The sequence below is a fragment of the Catharus ustulatus genome, chromosome 3 (genome assembly GCF_009819885.2).
Source record: "Catharus ustulatus isolate bCatUst1 chromosome 3, bCatUst1.pri.v2, whole genome shotgun sequence".
NCBI lineage: Eukaryota > Metazoa > Chordata > Aves > Passeriformes > Turdidae > Catharus > Catharus ustulatus.
Window position 1 is genome coordinate 68,571,154 of NC_046223.1, and position 19,013 is coordinate 68,590,166.

Consider the following 19,013-nt stretch of genomic DNA (forward strand, 5'->3'; position numbering starts at 1 on the left):
ATTTAGGAAAATGAGTCTTGTAGGTTTTTTTCTTTTCAGTCTTCTTTACTTTTGAGTTTTGCTTATAAACTACTGAAAGACAACAGTAACTTTATCTTTCAAGGCTAAGTACCTCAAAATAAAGAGTTTTCCCAAACAAACAGAATGTTTTGAGTTTCTTCTATTTCTATCATTATTCTGGTTTTCTACCTTATTCATTAGCAAAATGGACATGACGGAATATGTGTGTTACCACTCTTCACAACAGTTTTACACTAAATTATTCATGGCCAAAAGCATAATGCCAGAACCAGTATTAATAAATTTTTTTCCACCAGGTGATATAGAATTGTCTATGATCTATTCCTATTACCTGATATTTCACAGATCAAATGTACAAATTAATAGGATACATTATTTATGAAATGACAGCACTATAGATTGTGTACTTTTCAGAGTTTTATAAGATACCCACAACAATGAGCAGAAGTATACCTTAACTTCAATTTAAAACAATGCTTCTTCTGGTGGTGTATTTAAGTGAACCCATATTGTTACATAGAGAACACAATGAAAGTTGCTAGTACTGCAAAAGAGAAATAAAATCACTATTTATAGAAAGATGAGCAGCTATGAAAAGACATATACTATAAATGCATTTTATATCTAATATTTTGACATATTTTTGGAACGCATGCATGGGCCAATAAATGCAATGACAAGATTTAGGAACTTAATCAGTTCAATTCTAAAAATTATGCTGCAAGTTTTCAAATTTAAATGTTTGAATCTGAGTACCAGTTTCACCATGTACATGAAAGTTATCACTTGCAGTGTACCATCTGAATAAAGTCCCCTGCCAATTAGTACATATTAAGGAGACATGGAAATACACATGATTCCTAAAATGTGCTCTACAAGCAGATATGCACGTAATTGTGACTTACTTCGAATGGCCTCTTGTTCCAAGCCGCCTGGTGGTAAGGAGAGGGAATTTCTGGCGAATGGTCTAAAGAGAAAACAACTGCATTAATTCTAACACTGGTAAACTTTCTTAGCAATCTGTTTATGGAAAATTGTAGCATAAATATATAGTCTGAGGTAATTAATGAATTAACATTTTTGATAACTTATGGCACAACATAAATGATTAGACCATGTTTCACACTGTAGGCCTTCTTCCTTGTCCATCTTGTTGTGTATCTCCAGACTTCCCACCTGTTCTCCCTTTCTGTTTTCACTTTCACATTTTAAAATCTAGTTTGCTTCACCAGAATCCTGTTGCGTTCAAGTCCCTAAAGTACAACTGTATCTTTTGCTTCAGAGATCTAAACAAAATCAGGGGAAACTCTGTCCTCTAGCTATTCCGTTTTCAAAGATAAACAATTAGAAAGACATTGATTTTTATTTGAAAATGTGATATGAAAAATTAATTCAGTAATAGAGGTAGATCTAACAGGTACATCTAATAGACAGATCACTGTCAAAACAATGTTCAAATGGAACCTATTGTCTTTCTCATTTATACTGAAACTGCATATGAAAATTAGATATCCACTCTTTTAGGATATCCAGTACAAGAGGAATAAAATAGGAAATGAACATTTTATGAACCAGATTTTAAATCCATTATTGTTATTTAATTTAATTAGTGGATTTTGCTATGTATAAACCATTACTAGATCAGTAGTGCTTAAAAAAAGGTGATCCTTGAAACATTTTTGGTTTCCTGTTTCACTAAATACTCGGGATTAAATTTGGAGAGTTCACATCGCTCATTAAATTACTTCAGGATTAATTGTAGGGAAGGGTAGAAAAGAGAATGAATCAACAATTTTTCATTTGGGAGCTCTTTGTCTTATTAATTTCTTTTCCCCTTCTAGTACTGCTTGTGTCACATCTCACTTTACACTGCCTTTAGTATAATTATAAGTGTCTTCCATGTCAGATCTGGTTTTGTGCAAAGAACCTATTAATGTCATGAACAAAAAGGAAAAGAAAATAAGCACTCAGAGAGAATGCCTTTTTTTTTTTTGTAAAAAACATCAATAAATCACAGGGAATTTCAGCTTCAATCTCCTAAAGGTGATGTTAAGAAATGCTTTCATAGGTGACAGTGTAGTTATAGTTAGTCTGATTCCATGTACATTAGAGTAGAAAACATGTGAACTTCAGAAGAATTTTTACATGGGTGTACTAAACGAATGATTCTTAGAAACAACTCATCTAATGAATTATGAAGGCATTTACTTATTACCTTCCCAAAAGTTGCAGCACAGGCAGGTTCCAGCTTCTCTTTTCTGCAGAAGTCTAAATAATGTGCATAAAGGATGCATCTTGGTAAACAAACTCCTTCACATACAATGTAGTTTTCTTCCAGCCTGTGTAGAGAAAGAAACTGCCAGAGTAAGGAGCAATATGCCACTTCTTCCAATTGCATTTTCCAGTTTTTGGTACTGCTCTCTTTTTTTTTGGTCGTTCTTCTTTTTTAATTTTACTGAAGAATTCCATCAGAGCACACAGATGAGCTTCTCCTGAACATGACAGGCACTACAGACAGATTCCACACTTGGTGCTTAGGATACTTGCAGATTATGGAAAATCTGGAGCCAGATCCCTATTCTTAATGAATCTTTTTCAATGTCTGGATTTTTGCTTTATTTAAATAACTAAATTACCATCACCTAAGACCCAGCCTCAGTCTGAAAATAAGAGCGTTAACTAGACTATGAAATACCTGGGTTTAAGCCAGTCCTTTGAAAGGATTTAAGAACAGGGACCTGGACTTGCATCTTCTGTTCCTTAACACCTGAGCTAATGTCTCTTTTCTTCCTCATTTTGCTTTTTTAAATTTCCACTCTGGACCTGGGAATGCTTCAAAGCCCAGTGAAAAAAAAAAAAACAGTGTTTTTTGAAGAAAGTGAATTTCTATGTAACTTTCCAATCAGTTTACAGAATACAAGTGCTGAGTGATGGTCATTAAAGTAAAATTTTTAAAACTGAAGCAAAAACCTGTTTTCACTTCAAGAGAACACTTGGTAATGGCTGGGTGTTTCTCTGTCCTGTTGGTGTTTTTCTTTATCATTTTACATTGCTCTGCTCCTGGGATGATGTGCAATAAATTTCTTTCTCAAATTACACAAATTTGTAAGAAAATGCTGTGTAGTATGCACTGCTTATTGAGTAACTTCACACTGACTTGCCAATCTTAAATCCTTAACTATTTACACTCAGAAGTCAGATGTAAACTAGAATAAAAAACTGAATTATTTGGATTAGTCTAATTTTTCAGTTAGAAGGAAAAAATTATCTCTATTGACAGTCTACATTTTGTAACTAAATTCCCATTTAATTCAACAGCACTCCTCCCTAATTTCAAGTGTTTCAAGTGTTTCAATGTTTAATATAAACATGTATCAATTAATGTCTGTAGAATTTTATCTCTTATTTGGTTAACTTTTTTCCCCAGATAAAATAAACCAAAGCTAGGGCTTCAGTGGGTGGAAGAGCATTATGTAACAGAAATGCACTATAAGACAGCAAAAATCTAACTGTCGCAGCCTTAAAGGATAATTAAAGCAGCCATTCAGAAATTGGATTCTTAAACAATGTTTCATTTCTACATTTTGATGATACATTTCATTGATAGGCACATAGAGTGAGAAATTGACTGAGACTTCTCTTAAGTGACAAATCTTTGATAATTTCAAAACTCAGAAATTTGGGGATGGCTGTCCCTATTTGTAGATGAGGGTCATCCAAAAGAAACCCTCAAAACATAAACAGAAAACAAAAAACAACTAACGAAACACCCCAAAAATGACAAATTATTTCTAAAAGAGCTGTGAGACGTCGCCCTCCTTGCCGGCTCAGCTGTTAGAGAAAGGTCCCTTGGAGTGTGACGGACACGCCGGCTCGGTCCTGGAGCCCCCAGGGCGGGCAGTGGGGGCTCTCTGGAGCCCTACCATTGCAGGGTGAGCTGCGTCTGCTTCTTCTTGTCCTTCATGATCTGCGTGACGCTCTTCTTCGAACACGGGCTTTGGTCGGCGGCCGTCAGCGCGCCGTCGAGAGCATCCGCATCCTCTTCTTCCGAGGAGAGGGCTTCGCTGCCCAAGTGCGTTTCTGAGCGCCGCGGGGGACAAGAAGAGAGACCCAAGGGCATGGTTAGGCTCCCGCAGCACGGCCGCCCCCTCCCGCCTGCCGCTGAGGGACGGGCCGGGCAGCCGCGTCCCCGCCGGAGCCGAGCAGCGGCTCTCGCTGCCTGCCCCGCCGCGGGCTGGGCAGGGCACGCTGCCGGCTCCCGCCTTTACCTGCCTTGATGCCGGCGGACAGCGGCGGCTCGGGCAGCGCCTCCCGGGCGCAGGGCAGCAAGCTTCGCCCCAGCAGCCCCGCGTAGCGCTCCTCCTGCGCCTCGGCGGGCACCGCCTGCGCGGCCGGGAGGTGCAGGAAGGCGTCCCCCTGCTCGGGTCCCTTGGCCATGCTCCTCAGCGGCGCCGGCTCTGCCCCGGCGCGGCGCGGGCGGCGCCCATGGGCGGCGGCACGGGACGGCAGCGGGCGGACGGGGCGGGCGCGGCTCCGGCGGCGGCCTGAGGGAGCGGGGGGCGCCGGCTGAGGCGGGGTCGGGACTCTGCACCGCGGCCGGAGACGGTGAAGCCAAGCGCCGCCGTGAAGGGGAGGAGAGGCGATGCGGGGGCGGCGGCGGGGGATAGGTGTGCCCTACGGCGCCGTCCAGGGAGGCGGCATGGCTCCCCCGCGGGCAGGGACGGCCCGCCCGCTCGTCCAGGGGGCTCCGCCTCGCACGGCGGCCCGCAGGCGGCTGGCACCGCAGGGAGGTGTCTCCGTGCCTGCCTCCGCTTCCCCTCCCGCCGCCGTGCTCGGTCTCGCCAGGAGGGGACATGGCACGGCTGAACGCCGAGGACGGTCGGGGGAGCCGGCCAGGAGCGGATCTGCCGGGGATTTAATGATTAACTCCCGGCGGCGGTGGCTCCGGCTGGTGTCGGGGAGCAGCTGCTGGCCCGCCGCGGCCAGGGGCGGCCGCAGGGTCCCCCCGTCCCTTCGGGGCAGAGGGCGGCGCGGGGGCTCTCCTTTTTCTCCCCTCCTGACGGGTGCTCTGCGCTTCGCAGCTGCCTCCTGGCAGCCGCAGGGCCAGTCTGGGACCCTTCTGGGCGCTGTCTGGCACTGTCCGTATTTCCTTAATTCCCAGTGTAATTTTGTGGGTGTTGGAACAAAATATCTTCTTTTTGTACGTTCATCTGGCAGACGTGTCTTTGCTTTGCTCAGTTTCAGCATGCTGAGAGATGGCAGGAGAGAATCACAGAAATTGGTCCTTGCTTTTTCCAGAGAACAAAATTGTCAGTAGGATGGATGTTTAGTCTGATCACTGCAACATCCACTGTTTTAATAAATTCTCATTAAAGCAAAATGTTAGGTGTTGTGCTGTTCCAGATAAGGACTTAAGGGAAATTGTAATATGACTTGTGGTAGCAAGCAGTCCTGAAATACTGTATTGGATGAATTGTAAGGCATTCTTTGAGCCACCAAGTAGTGCTGGGCTACCACAAACACAAAGCTGGTGAACAGCTGTTTACCTTCTACTCTCTTCTGTTGCACCTCAAGTCATTGATCCCACCAGCACTATAAAGCAGCAGAATAGGACCACTTCCACTCCTGCACAGATGCATTGTCAGACCAGCTGTCATCTATCAAATCATATTTAACAAAACCCCAGGTGTGCCCATATCTGCTGAAAGGCCCAAAACCTCATCATAAGAATAAATGATGGACTTCAGACCTGAGGCAGACCTCAGAGTCAAAAATGGTATTTAGCCTGAACTTTCTGCTGTTCTGCTTACACCTCTTCTCTCTACTGTGTAAAATATATTTCTTTCATTGCCAGTTACTCCATTCAACATTTCTTCACTGTTTCCATGTTCCCTTCTTACTTTGTTAAGTGATGCTATACATGGCTTTGACCACATGTACATGCATCAGTTCATACTAACTCACCAGAATAGTTCAGCATCTGGTTCCAATGGCTTTGTTTGAGGTTGTAGTAAAATCTCACTTTGACCCTCTGACTTTTGGCTGGCTTGAGCACTTGGCACAGGTGCTCCCAATGTGGTCCACCATGGAGCTAAATGTAGCTATTTGTTCTTAAAGGGCAGGATTCTTATGGTACCAGAATATCCTCAGTGACACTAATGAATTCTATCCATCATCATCAACACAGGGATTAACTGAGTTAGGGTCCAGCCTAGGGATCAGCTAGTTTCCACCCTGTAGCAACCGTTTGTAATCCTGCTGAAGCAAAGGAGAGGCACCAAAGCTATGGCAGATAGACAGTCCTTGCCCACATTTAAGTTCCCTCTTGCTGGAGTCAGCAGTACACCCTACTGTATGATTTCAGCCTTGGGGAGACAGAAAGGATGGGGCAGGTATAGAATTGGTCTAGCTGAAACCACAAGTACCAAGGACAGCATTGCTTGAACCTAGAAATTTTTAATGTTGCTCTGGGATATGTCTGTTGAGAATCCTAACCATATTGCTTATTACTTAATAATATCTAATTATGAAGTAGAACTGTTAAAACATATCCATGTATATTTGGGTTTGTAGAATTTTCCTATTCAAAAACTGTGCACACACAGACCTATACAAATATATATACGTACGCACAAAGATGAGTGCCAAGGTGGGTGCATGTATCATTCCTGGAAACATTCAAAGTAAGGCTGGATGGGATGGGCCTCTCAGCAACCTGATGTAGTTGGAAATGTCCCTGCACATTGCAGGAGGATTGAACTACATGAGCTTCAAAGGTCTCTTCCAACCCAAAGTATGGTTCTATAATTTGTACTTGAAGCATGCAACACCTCTTGCCTAATTTTGTCTCAGAGTTAGTTTTTAGTCTAATCTGTTCACATTAGTCTCCCTTTAGAGTCATGGAGAAGAAAAGGTGTCTCCCAGAGGTAATTCATACCAGGCACATTACCCAGTGAAACAGATCATCTTCTCATAAATCTGTTTTCCTTCTCGGTCTGTACTGAGAGCTTAGGAAGCCTTGCTTGGTTTTAGCTGAATTTTGTAATGATGTAATCCCACCAAAATTCAACAATCTGTTATATAGCCTGGAGTAAATTATCAGATACATGTGCACTGTAGGACAACAGAATTATTTGTTTCTATAACTTACATGTGAAATATCTTCTATATCAGCACTCAGGTATTGCACTGTTTCATCTTGCTGCAGTGTTCCGTTTCCTTGTTGCCAACACAGCACATTAAAACAAAATATTTTTCAGCTTTATTCGTATCAGTGTGGCGTGCCATTAACAGCAATCTGCCTGAGGGGTTCTCTGTTTTGAACTGCAAAATGTTTGGTAGATAAATGCAGCAATAGAAATACAATTTGTTATTGATCTGTTCTTGTGTAATCCTGCATGATGTTTACTTAAGTGTTGGAAACTGTTTCACCTCATATCCTCTCCAGACAAATGTACTACACAGAAGCCCTGATATGGTGTTGATTCCAGGACTATTTGGTAGACTCTAACACCTATTTCTTTCCAAATATGCTGATAGTACAATAAAAGTAAAGTATGCTACATAGTAATACTCTACAAGAATATAATAAATTAATTTGTCATTATTGTCAGTGTTTGTCATTCTCTCCACTTTGACATAACATGAATCTATTTAGCTCTTCCTGAAATTTCATTTCTGGTTTTCTGTGTCCCATTGCAAGAAACGGTTTTAATCATCACCAATTCAAACAAGATAGTTTTCCCATTTATTTTAGTCCTTTCCACATATCATTGTTTACTTTTTTGAGAGTATTTTGATCTTCAGCATTTAAAAAGAAAACAAAAATTGGTGCAGTAAGCTAAGACCTCTTGCATTTGATGCTGACAACACATTTTAAAAGCATATATCCAAGATTTTTTATTACAAAAATTTCTTTAGATAAGTGTCTCAGTTAAAGGGTCAAAGCATTGGAACATCCTCCAAAATCTTAGCTTTGTTGTTTCCAATAATTATTGAATCATTCCTTTTGATAAATTAACTCTAATTATTGATTGAGAGCATCACTCAGTGATAAGGGAAAATTCTTTGTCTTTGCAGATTTTTTCTGAGCCCTTCTCTAGGTTTTTATACATCAGCAATTTTTGCTAACTAATTTCTCTAGAGAATTTGCTTCTTTCTAGCCTCTTAAGTCACCAATTTTCTGCATGCAACCAAGTGAAACCTTAGAGAAAGCAAAGGGATGGAAAGAGGAGGGTCCTCAAATTTTAGCACTTTTCTATTGGATCTCTCTTCTACCATAGAGGAGGATACCTGTATCACCCACTGCTGCCACTTTGTGCTGTGGCTTCTCTGGTACTTGTACAAGAAGGTGGAGAAAGATGCGAAAGTGAAGGGAGGGCATCAGACAAGGGAAGTGGCTTCCTTCAGTGTGGGGTTGGGGACTCGTGCTCTCAGTGGGGAAGGGAAGGAGCATCTTTCATTGCCCAGCTAGTCCAGCTCAGCAGCTATAGCAGGGGAGTGCAACCTGCGCTGGTGCCTTTTGATCTCAACAAGTTCTGTGAACTGCCAGTCTGGATGTTGTAAAATCATATAAATATGGTTGAACTTTATCTGTGCAGCCAACAGAGTGAAAAGTTAATATTCAAAACTATGGAATTGCAATCAGCAGAAACTACTCAGGAGGAGAACCATTCACCTCCATCAGGTACAGGTGTGTGTGTGTGTGTGCGTGTGTATGTGTATGTGTGTGTGTATTAGACAAAATTACTACAAGAAAATAAATTGATTACCCAAAGGATGCTACTGCCCTCATATCTGATTATTCCCACCTTCTTTTTGTAGGTTCTCATTCTGCTTTATTAACAATTTCATAGCTTTTATTATATCACCCTGAATTTTCTGAGCTTTCATAGTGCTGAAAATCTTTTCCCAACTTGGTATGGAAAAGATCCATAATCCTTGCCCTGCCAATAACGTTACAAGCAGGGTGCCAGATCCATGCAAGTATCGGCTTGTCTGAGAAGTTAACTCATCGTAGAAGCTTATGGTTTTCTTTATAAGTAACAGTTGCTGGCATCCAGTAGATGGTGATGTTTAATAATGTATTTCCTGCTCTGTCTCCAGCTGATAAAGCCAGACCTGTCTCTCTTGTTGCTTTACATTTGGCTCTTTTACCCACTGCCTATGATCTTCACATGAAAACCCATTCTGTTCTGTATAGAAGTGGGGCCTTCTATTTTTCTTCCCAAAGAACAAATTTCAAAACAAATAAACCATATATTACACTAACCTCTTCACAGTTCACATGTCTCTATCATCTACAAACCCAGGGAGATTACACTCTGTAGGTAGTTGAAGTAAACTGTATAGTTCTGACCTTAGGTAGCTGCATGTCAGCAAAAAATCTCTATGCTTACCTCTCTCTTCATCTCTCTTCAGTTAATGTTAAACAGTTGTCTCAGGTTACTTATCTTGATTTTGAAATGCCATTTTTCAATATGTATTCTTTATTCCTGTGCCAAATTGGGAGAAAATGTTTGTATTCATATAAGTACATGCTCCTACAAGCTTACAGACTAAACAGCCACTTCACCATTCATGTATTTGCACTGTGCTTTGGTGGGCACATTCAGGAAAAAAAATATTAAGGAGGCCAGCTGAGTTTTTCACTCGGCAGCTATTCAAACATCTTGTGTTCCTCAATGAACGATCCAAGAATAGACCTGAGCTAAGAGGATATATTCACCCTTAAATGAGTGATTTTGAAGAGTTTCTACAGATACTCCAAACAGCTCTATTAACAGCACTACTTGTATACCTAACATATCTGCAAACAACTTCTAAATAGGTGTTAACAGAAGCAAGCTACTAAAGTCAAGGGACTATTCTCTCTATGCAAAGCTGAATCCCGAAGCTTCTACCACCAGCTGGGGGCAGCTCGCTGAACTGCTGCATTCACAGACAGCTCACCACGTATTAAAACAAGTTGTTTCCCCAGTATCTCTCTGTCCACCCTGTTCTTAGCCACTCACTCCCTCTGCTAGCTTTCAGCACTTTTTGATACTTCTGTGTCAGTTTAATGTACCGAAGTGACAGAAAACAAGGCCAAGAGAAAACAATGAAGGGTTTTCTGATGTTTTGAATAATTAAATCAGCCCAGAAGTGTGATCAGAACCACAATGTGGGTGGGATGGTATACCACTGGGACTGAGAGAAAGGGAAGGAGGATGGTCAGGATAGAGGAAGGAGAAGATATGTAAGAATGGAGGGGAGAAAGATTTCCTCACTTTTGCAGCATTAAATATGCTGAACTGCCTGTGGGACCACAGACCTATTCATGGGTGATGTGCAAAATGTGCTTTTTAGATTAATGCAGCTACCTTTGAACTAATACTCTCCCACAGCTACTATGCAACTTTAAAATTCCATCATGTAGAACAAACCTCTTCATTTTTCCCTTGCCTTACCTTGTCTTGCTTTTCTATTTTTTAAGGAATATTACCAATGTAATATTCCAGCTAGGCATGAGCAGAAGTGTGCTGCACTAGGAAACTACTAAGCGCTGTGTATCTCAGTCTAGTATTCTGTTACACTGAATAATTCTGGTTTTCACTCCACTTTATATTTTTCTTGAGATCAATTAGCCACACTACAAAAAAAGCACAGAGACAAACAGTGCCTTCACCTGGAAATTGCTCAGGCCCTCAATTAATCTGGAAACCAGTCTATTGCTCACCCCTTTTCATATTCCTATTTCTAGCACATGTTCTGTTTTGAGATGCAGGAGTGAGGCTTTGAATGATGAGGAGGTGAGGCTGTTTCCTGGATGGAGAGATATTCATACACTGCTAACCTCTGACTTAATTCAGGCAAGTGTTTCCTAAGGTCAGGAATCATGTGCTTGCTGTTACTGCCCGCTGTTTTTCACCGATGAAAGGGTGTTTCCCAGTAATGAAGATGTTATAGCCAATGATTTTAAAATTTTGGGACAGAAGAAAAAGGGGTTTTTTCCCCTTCATTATATATTAGGACAATATTTTAAAAAGCATTTAATATATACATGATATTTAATGACAATGTGAGAGCAATTAAATGCTTGATCCAGGGCAATAGTATCCTTCACACTGACTTCAATGGGCTCTTGATTAGGTCCTTATTTGCTAAGCAAACACTCGATAAAAGTTCACTTTGTCACATGTACACAGTCGCAGAAGTATTGTGCTCTAAGAAAAATAAGATTCTGGAATCTGCTCTGAAGGAAAATTAACTCAAATATCTGCATAAGAGGAATTATGTTGCATGTGTCAAAGACCAATCTTCAACCACAAAGTGGTCATACTGTTTTCAGCATTTCTGAGCATAAATCCTGGCTAAGGACAAGATCCTTAGGGTAGGTGGGACAGTGAACAGAAAGCCAGGCGTGCCCTGGAGAGGCCACAGTATGAAGCCTTGCATGATACAGAGGATCTAAGTTGATAAGGGTTCCTTGATAAAGGGATACTGGATGCGGTCAGTAGCAGCCAGGTTCCCGGTGGTCAGGGTGCTTCCCAAATCCCTGACATTAAATGAGCCACCTTACCTGTTTCATGCTCTGTTTAACATACCAAACTGGAGGAGGCTGAGTATCTCCTCAGCTCCAGCCAGTCTAAGTTAGTCCTTTCCTTCACCCAGAACACCTTCAATGCCACCTGTTCCATCTGCTACATGTTTTGAAAATACCAGAAAGGTCTTTGCTGTGTCTCTTATCAACAGATGGATTCTGTGATTAAGGGCAGAGAACATTTGTGCAGGGTTTGGCAGTACATCCCACTGCAATCCGAACTAACTCGAGTTAAGGGCATCCTGAAGTGATGCCTGGGTTACTATGGGGTTAGTAAAGGGTGCTCCAAGAGACAGGTTTATTCCATGCTTTTAGCATATTGGATTTACCCTTCACCGGTTCTGTTGCCCTTGTTTGTACTATTTTCACAGAATTATGGAATCATTAAGGTTGAAAATGATCTTTAAGATTATTAAGTTCAACCTTTGACTGAATACCACCATAGCCACTAAACCACCTCACATTATTTCAACAGCTAGGGGAATTCCACGGAGAAACTTTGTAGACTTCATAACACATTTTATTTTGGGGTGACGAACAATAACACATGGCAACAGACAACAGCCCTTGGTCTTTATCTAGCTACATTTTAATTTTTTTCATATATTTGCATATAAGCAGAAAATATGTATGGATATATCTGCACACATGCATATATCTGTCTAAATTCCACTTAAATACGACTGCTACACTTCATTAAAAACAAGGCACTTGGAAATGCTCTGTTTACAAGTTGGAAATAACATAAATAAACCAGATTGAATAAGGGTTAGACCTTTGGAGAAAAAGAAAGCTCTCATGGGAATTAAATTCCTGATGAGAAACTCTGGTGACTATGGGTTTGGGTTTTTTCCAAAATATTTTTGTTGGATCTATGGGATTAAACAATTCTGACCCTAAAATTAACTTTCCATTTCTTTTCTTTCATGTTTCCATTAACATTTATTTCCTAATAATGCAGTACATATGCTACATTGTCACGTATTAAAACTTCTGTCTTCAAAGTCCTTAGTGCTTCATAAATCACATGCTTTGAATTGGAAGGCATATTGGGGCATTTCTGAACATGATAGTCTCACACCTTATCGAGAGATCTCTCATGTTTCAGTCCTGAGGTGTACAGATGAGTGTAGCCTAAACATCTCTGCAGAATTAGACCATAAATTACTCTGGTGTAATGCAGAAAATAATTTTGTTTTCTGTTTCCTAATTTCTCATTAATGAGATAGGACTAGATGTGGCACCTGTGCAGAGATTTTTTTTTACTGCCTCACTTCTTGTAATCATGATATTATGAATCACTTTTCATTAACCTACAGATGTATTCGCAGATTCTAATGGGAACTACCATCATCATCATTATTATTATGATCATCATCAGGTTTTGATTGTGCTTGTTGATGATTTGTGAATGCATTTGTGTGGAAATAATGAAATTACCGTTTTTAACCAAGCTATTGTCTCAGGAACAACAAGAAAATATTTGCAGTCTTTCAGTACATAAATGTGGCTTACAAGAAAGATGAAGAAAGGTTTTTAAGTGAGTCCTGTAGTGACAGGACAAGAGGCAATGACTTAAAAGTGATAGAGAGTGGATTTACATCATATATAAGGAAGAAATTTTTACAATGAGGGTGATGAGGCACTACAACAGGTTGCCCAGGGAAGTTGTGGATGCCCCTATATGAAAGCGTTCAAGGCCAGGTTGAATGGGACTTTCAGCAGTGTGGTCTAGTGCAGTGTCCCTGCCCATGGCAGGAGGTTTGGAACTAGATGATCTTTAATGGTCCTTTTCAGCTCAAACCATTCTATATATCTTAAGAATCTGCTGCCCTTATTCAACTGCTTAGATAAATGAATGTCAAAGAATTCTGCATCCACATAAGTACATTTATTCTTCAGATTTGAAAGAAGCAGTATCTGCATTTCAATGTATTAGAGGTAGAGGAAAGATTTTAATGATTTGGCTATTAGATGCCACACAAATACAATTTTTCTTATCACTGGGAGTGACATTAAAACAGAGTTCCCTCAGTGGGTGATGGAAATTTACATAAAGGAATTAATGTGTGAAAAGAAGGAAACCATTTTAATTTAAAACCTAACCAAACCAATCAAACAAAAAACCCAAACCAAAACAACAGATGGAAAAACACTCTTATGAATTGGCCTCAAACTCCTTAAATTCTTTCTTTCTTGCTGCCCCTCTGGATTACTTATAAATGATAGAAATCCCTTTTTCTGTTGCAAGAAGGGGAATCCTTAGAACAACCTGTACCCAAGGTTTTATACTTGTCCTTTCAGACTTTAGAGTGGCCCCATCTAAGAGAAAAGACTCATACAAATTTCTATCTTTTAAACATAGAGATATTTAAGTATCCCTCTAAGAAAATGCTAACTTTTTTTTTTTTTTTCTTTTTTTCCCTTTTCAGATAAAACTCCCTTGCTTTTCTATGAAATCATGAAATTTCTGTCTGGCAGTGTGGCAATAACCAGTACCTGACAATTGCAGAAAATTGAATGCCTGAAATCTACTGGAGAAAATATCTGCAAATCTATGGCAACAAGTAAAAGAAAAATGCACATAGCTAACGTATTTTTTTGCTCTGTCCTTGGTTGATCCTAGTAAATTTTTGCTGTCTTTTGGATAGCTGCTGACATAACTTGTTTCTTCTTCCAATTAATGGAGGTCATTATAAATGTTCTATCACCCTCAGCTTTAAAGGCCGGGTGATTGCAAAGATTTAATATCAAACTTAAGATCAAATTTGTTTATGTGCTGGTAGCCATTTCATATTGTATTTCTAAAATGGTGTAAAGCAGAATGCTTGTGAAACTAACTGCAGATTAATAGGTTTATCCATCCTTGAGGTATTTCTTCAAAGACTATTTCTTGCCAGGGAATAGAAATGACTTACAGCAAAATTTTCTTTGCTATTTTCTTGTTAGTCAAAGTCAGTAATGCAGAATTTTTGTATATGTAAGCTGTCCTTAAATAATAGTGCACAATATTCTGTAGGAAGTGTGTAGAATGTTATCTTACTCTACAATATTATAACAGTGACCTTTTTAATAGTATACATTCCCAATGGTTTTCATGTGTGAAACCTTTTTCTTTTTTCCTCAGTCTTTCAATCTGAAGGTTGAAGTCAACCTCTAGAGTGACTCATGGATTTGCTATTTTGGATTCTTTTTCTTATCTGAAAGGAATTTTTATGAGTGTCACCTGTTCTGCCTGTATTCTCTTTGCAGGTGTATGTTTACTTTTATAACACAGTCAGTTAAATCTTGTAACTGAACTGAACTGAAACCTTTTAAGATGTCAAAAGATCTTAACCAAAGTAAATTAAAAAGTCCAGTATAGGAGTGACAATGACAACCTTGAATCAATAAGCATCAAACCTGGACTGACCTATCTGCCTTCAGGAATCTTGTTTCTTGCCTGCAGAGCTCCTCACAGCTGGATAAGGAGCTCCCAACAGCTTATCTCCTGTGCAAACATAAGGAAATTTAGGTTCTCAGAAACAGAGGTCCCTAAGACCTGCTGGCTGAGCTCAGAACTGCCTACAGTGGTTTGTTCTGAGAGGAGCCTCAAATCCCACTTGCATCTTCTACAGTTTGGCATATATGGACGCCTATTCCCAGACACTACTGAGTGTGGCATTATCACAGAACTGCACTATATGTGATGTTAGAATGGACATCTGGAAATTCTCCAGTCCAATCCCTAAGTATCTCTCTCTGCATCAGATAACTAAGCATTCAGGGAAAAGCTTTGTACATGCTCAGATACATGATTTCAAGACAGCGACAAGATAGAAGTTTATGAAATCAGAAAGTGAAGACCTGCTCTTTTCCTGATGTACCATTCTAGGTTCTGTCAGCAAGCACATTTGGGAGACAAGGACTTAATTTTCTTCTCTATCTAAAGAGTTTTAAATCCATGTTTTCCAAATATGTTCTTGTTAAAATATGCTGAGGGAGGAAAGCAAATTAATTCTCTCTTCTTATTATGCTGATATTTTAATAGACTTGAGCATTTGGATGAGTATTTTCATGATACATTTTAGTAATTAAGGCATTCCTTTAAAATTAGAGTCCACTTGACTTTCAGTCCCTGCTTCCAAAACCTATTTTCATTTCTGTTATTCAAATTACTGTTTAATATTATCAGTTCTGTTTTATCTCCAAAATTACTAAAGAAAAATGCTAACATTTTTAAAGGAACTTCTGTGAGACAAGCAGTGCAGGAGTTAAAAAATCACTAAGTACTATTTGCGAAAGTGATTTAATGAGAATAAGCACAAGGTCACCAAGATGGCTATCTCAATTTATGTGGTTATCTGTATCTTTAACAGCCTGTGCTCAAAACCTGCAGTCTCAGATCCTCAACAGTCAATACCCTTGGAGATGTCTAAAAAGTGTAACCACTTACATTTTAAAATTCCTATAAACCTAATTTTATTTTGAACTTCATTTTTATGTGTTCCTTATTAATAATACTAATAATTGCTTGGTACGAACTTCATACTTTCTTGCCATTGTCATTTTTGTGTGAACTGGTCTCCAGCCCAACTTTCTTGCTGATAGGCATTTCTAAAACATGCCAGATACACTAGGCAATACAACACCTGGAATTTCTGGGTATGCTGAGTCCCTTAAGAGGATTCTTTTGCTTAAGCAAGAAGGGCTTTCTCAAACAAATTGTGAATGACATTCCAGTAAGCATGAGGACACTGGAAGAAGAAAGATTTGAGTCCTCTCATTTTATGTAGCTAAGATCTCTCTCTAGGATTGAGAGCAGACACTGGCAGAAGCACCCCTGGCCTCCAGCCTCCCAGGAGAAAGCCCAAATACCTAAGTTAGAGGTTTTCTTTCCCTCTGGGTGACCCTTTCACTACAGGCTGGGACCAAATATTTGCATTGTCAACAGATGAATGACATTTTTTCTCTCTTGTTTTTCAATTAAAAGAGGAGGAGATGAAACAAAGGAGAGAAATAAAACCTGGTAAAAAGTTCTGCAAATGTCATCTCAATAAGTTGGCTCATTCCTACCATGCTGGCTTTTATGAAAAATTGTCCTACACACACCTTATGTAGATGACTGCCTTGGCTGGGTGAAATAGGATTAGGATTGCTAAGGATTATTTAAAAAAAAACCAACCAGGTAATTTACAACTAAATTCAGTTTTGGGTTGGCTAAAAATATTTCCTGTCAACATCAGAAATTTCAAATCCCCTTGATTTTTTCACATTAAAATTGTGTTTTACTTAAAATTTAATCTAAGTATATTAAAATATCAGTGAAAAACTAAGTGAAACAAATATATCTGATCTGAACTTAAAAAAAAAAAGTAGGCATTAGTTCAAATGTAGGCCATTTCACAACTCTGTTTTAATTTCTTATATCCTATTTCTAGCATAAACAGCAGAGGTACATTGAATACGTATGATGTGGACTATTGACTAAAACACTTTCTGTAAAAGGAATTGCTGTGAGGCTGCCCGGGATGTTCCTGGCAGGCCAGGGAAGAGGTTGAAGGCACTACCATGCCCCAGCATCTTAGTTTTCCACCAGAAGTACTCCAACAAGGTCATTTGCACCAAGGGAAATTCAGCATTCAAGGAACATCAGGAGACACAATACAACGTTGTGACCTGATTAAGAAAAACAGGATTTGTCCTTCCCATCATGCAGCTCAGCTGACACCCTCTAGAGGACAACCTCAATGAACTTGAAAATTGAGTTAGTTTGTTTCTCAGGAATTAATGTGAGCTGTTGGCTTCCATCCAAATTCCATTTCACTGTTGATGTATTTTTAATTTTGTTTTTTGTTTTTTATCACAGACCACAAATCAAAATGATGGGATTTGTCTTCCCATTTTTTGATTTTCATATTTAATATTAATCTATACAGGTCCCAATAAATAGAAAAATTTTTTAAAGTTGAAATTAAATCATTAAATACTTCCTTCTTTTGTTTGTTTCCCCATTGTTTAAACTTCCTTAAAAGAAATCTGGTAATTCAAAATCACTGTGTTAAACACCATGCTTCTATTGATCAAGAAAGCTGGCAATCCTAACCAATATTTAATCTTCTTAATGCAAATGATGGGATTTTATTTGAATATTGCTGGCTTGTTCTAAAAGGACAATTGCCATTGTGTCAGTGTAAACCCTGTCTGAGTGGAGGGGTGCTTTGAATAACAGTGAGACTATCCAAATTTTTTCATTCTTTCCTTAGCTATTGTGCATGTCTGGCAGAGGATTTTGCTATCTGTTGTATGTTTGGAAATAGCACAATTAAAACCAGTTTAAAACAGAAAGTCATGAAAAGTGTTTTTCTCCTTTAACAGTACCTGACTGGATAGGCTTCAGAGAAAAGATATTCCTGTTGGAATCTAAGCCATTATCATCTCCTTGAGAAAGACCAGTTGGACAAAGAAGTTCAGCCAAAATGTTGGTCTTTGTTTTATGTACAGTGGTCTCTCACTCAAGTCATACCCAGCTTCTCTTGTACATTTTTAATTTTGGGTCCTTTCAACACTTTGCCAAGAATTTGCTGGGTGTAAATTTACAAGAGGTCACCTGAAGAATTGGTGCTGACAGCTTTACAGGGCCATCCTCCAAGCCCCACCAATTCTGGTCCTTCTCAAAGTTCAGGTGGAAGAAGAAACCATTTTGTCATGGCAGCAGGTAACTTTGGGGGCAACAAAAATACTGACAGGACCTCTCCCACGAGATCTTCTAAAGCCTCTTAGAGTTCACCTCCATTAGAGGCAGCTTTCGAGAGGTGATGGTACTTCTCAACATTCCCCTGACTGTTACACTTGAATCTACCTGCCAGGAAATGCTCCTGTGCTGACAACTGTGAAAGTCCAGTGTTAAGGTATCTTAAAGTCAGGATAAGGTATCTTAGTGAGACTATTACATACTTCTCATCACTAATGATAATTATGATATATAGGTCTTGAAAACAAATAAAGACAATAAACCCTCTTTCTTTTGAAAATAACACTATGACAAAATCAGTGTAGCTGACTTGAAAGCAAACTTCTTTTTATGGTGTTTTTATAATAACATGAAATTATGCACCAATTATATATGATGTTTATTTTGCCAACTTCCACTTTCCAAAGCGATCAAGTAAGGATTTTTTTATTTGTAGGTAAAATACTCTTCTATAGAAATTAATCGGTTTTTAGAGACTGACCAGAGTACAGTTCCTTTTCTGCTTCTAATCATAAACCATAACAAATTTGAAGTTTAAAATTATCGGTACTGTTATTTCCATTGAGTCCTTATTACAATACTTAGTGTTAAGCCCTTAAAAGCTACATTTTATACTAATATTTCTTGTGACTTGCTTAAGTAAATGGCTAGTTACATCTCAGTATACACAAGTTTTAT

General features: G+C 39.3%; 1 protein-coding gene across 1 annotated transcript in view; it reads right to left on the minus strand.

Annotated features, from left to right (window-relative positions):
- The window catches only part of RFX6 (regulatory factor X6), a 32,049-nt gene extending 27,591 nt beyond the window's left edge, over positions 1 to 4,458 (minus strand). Inside the window, exons 1-4 of the mRNA XM_033055778.1 lie at positions 4,290 to 4,458; positions 3,945 to 4,101; positions 2,237 to 2,360; positions 927 to 988 (exon numbers count right to left, since the gene is read on the minus strand). Coding sequence (XP_032911669.1) covers positions 927 to 988; positions 2,237 to 2,360; positions 3,945 to 4,101; positions 4,290 to 4,458 — 512 coding nt within the window. The remainder of the gene's footprint in view (positions 1 to 926; positions 989 to 2,236; positions 2,361 to 3,944; positions 4,102 to 4,289) is intronic.
- Positions 4,459 to 19,013: the final 14,555 nt, after the last annotated feature.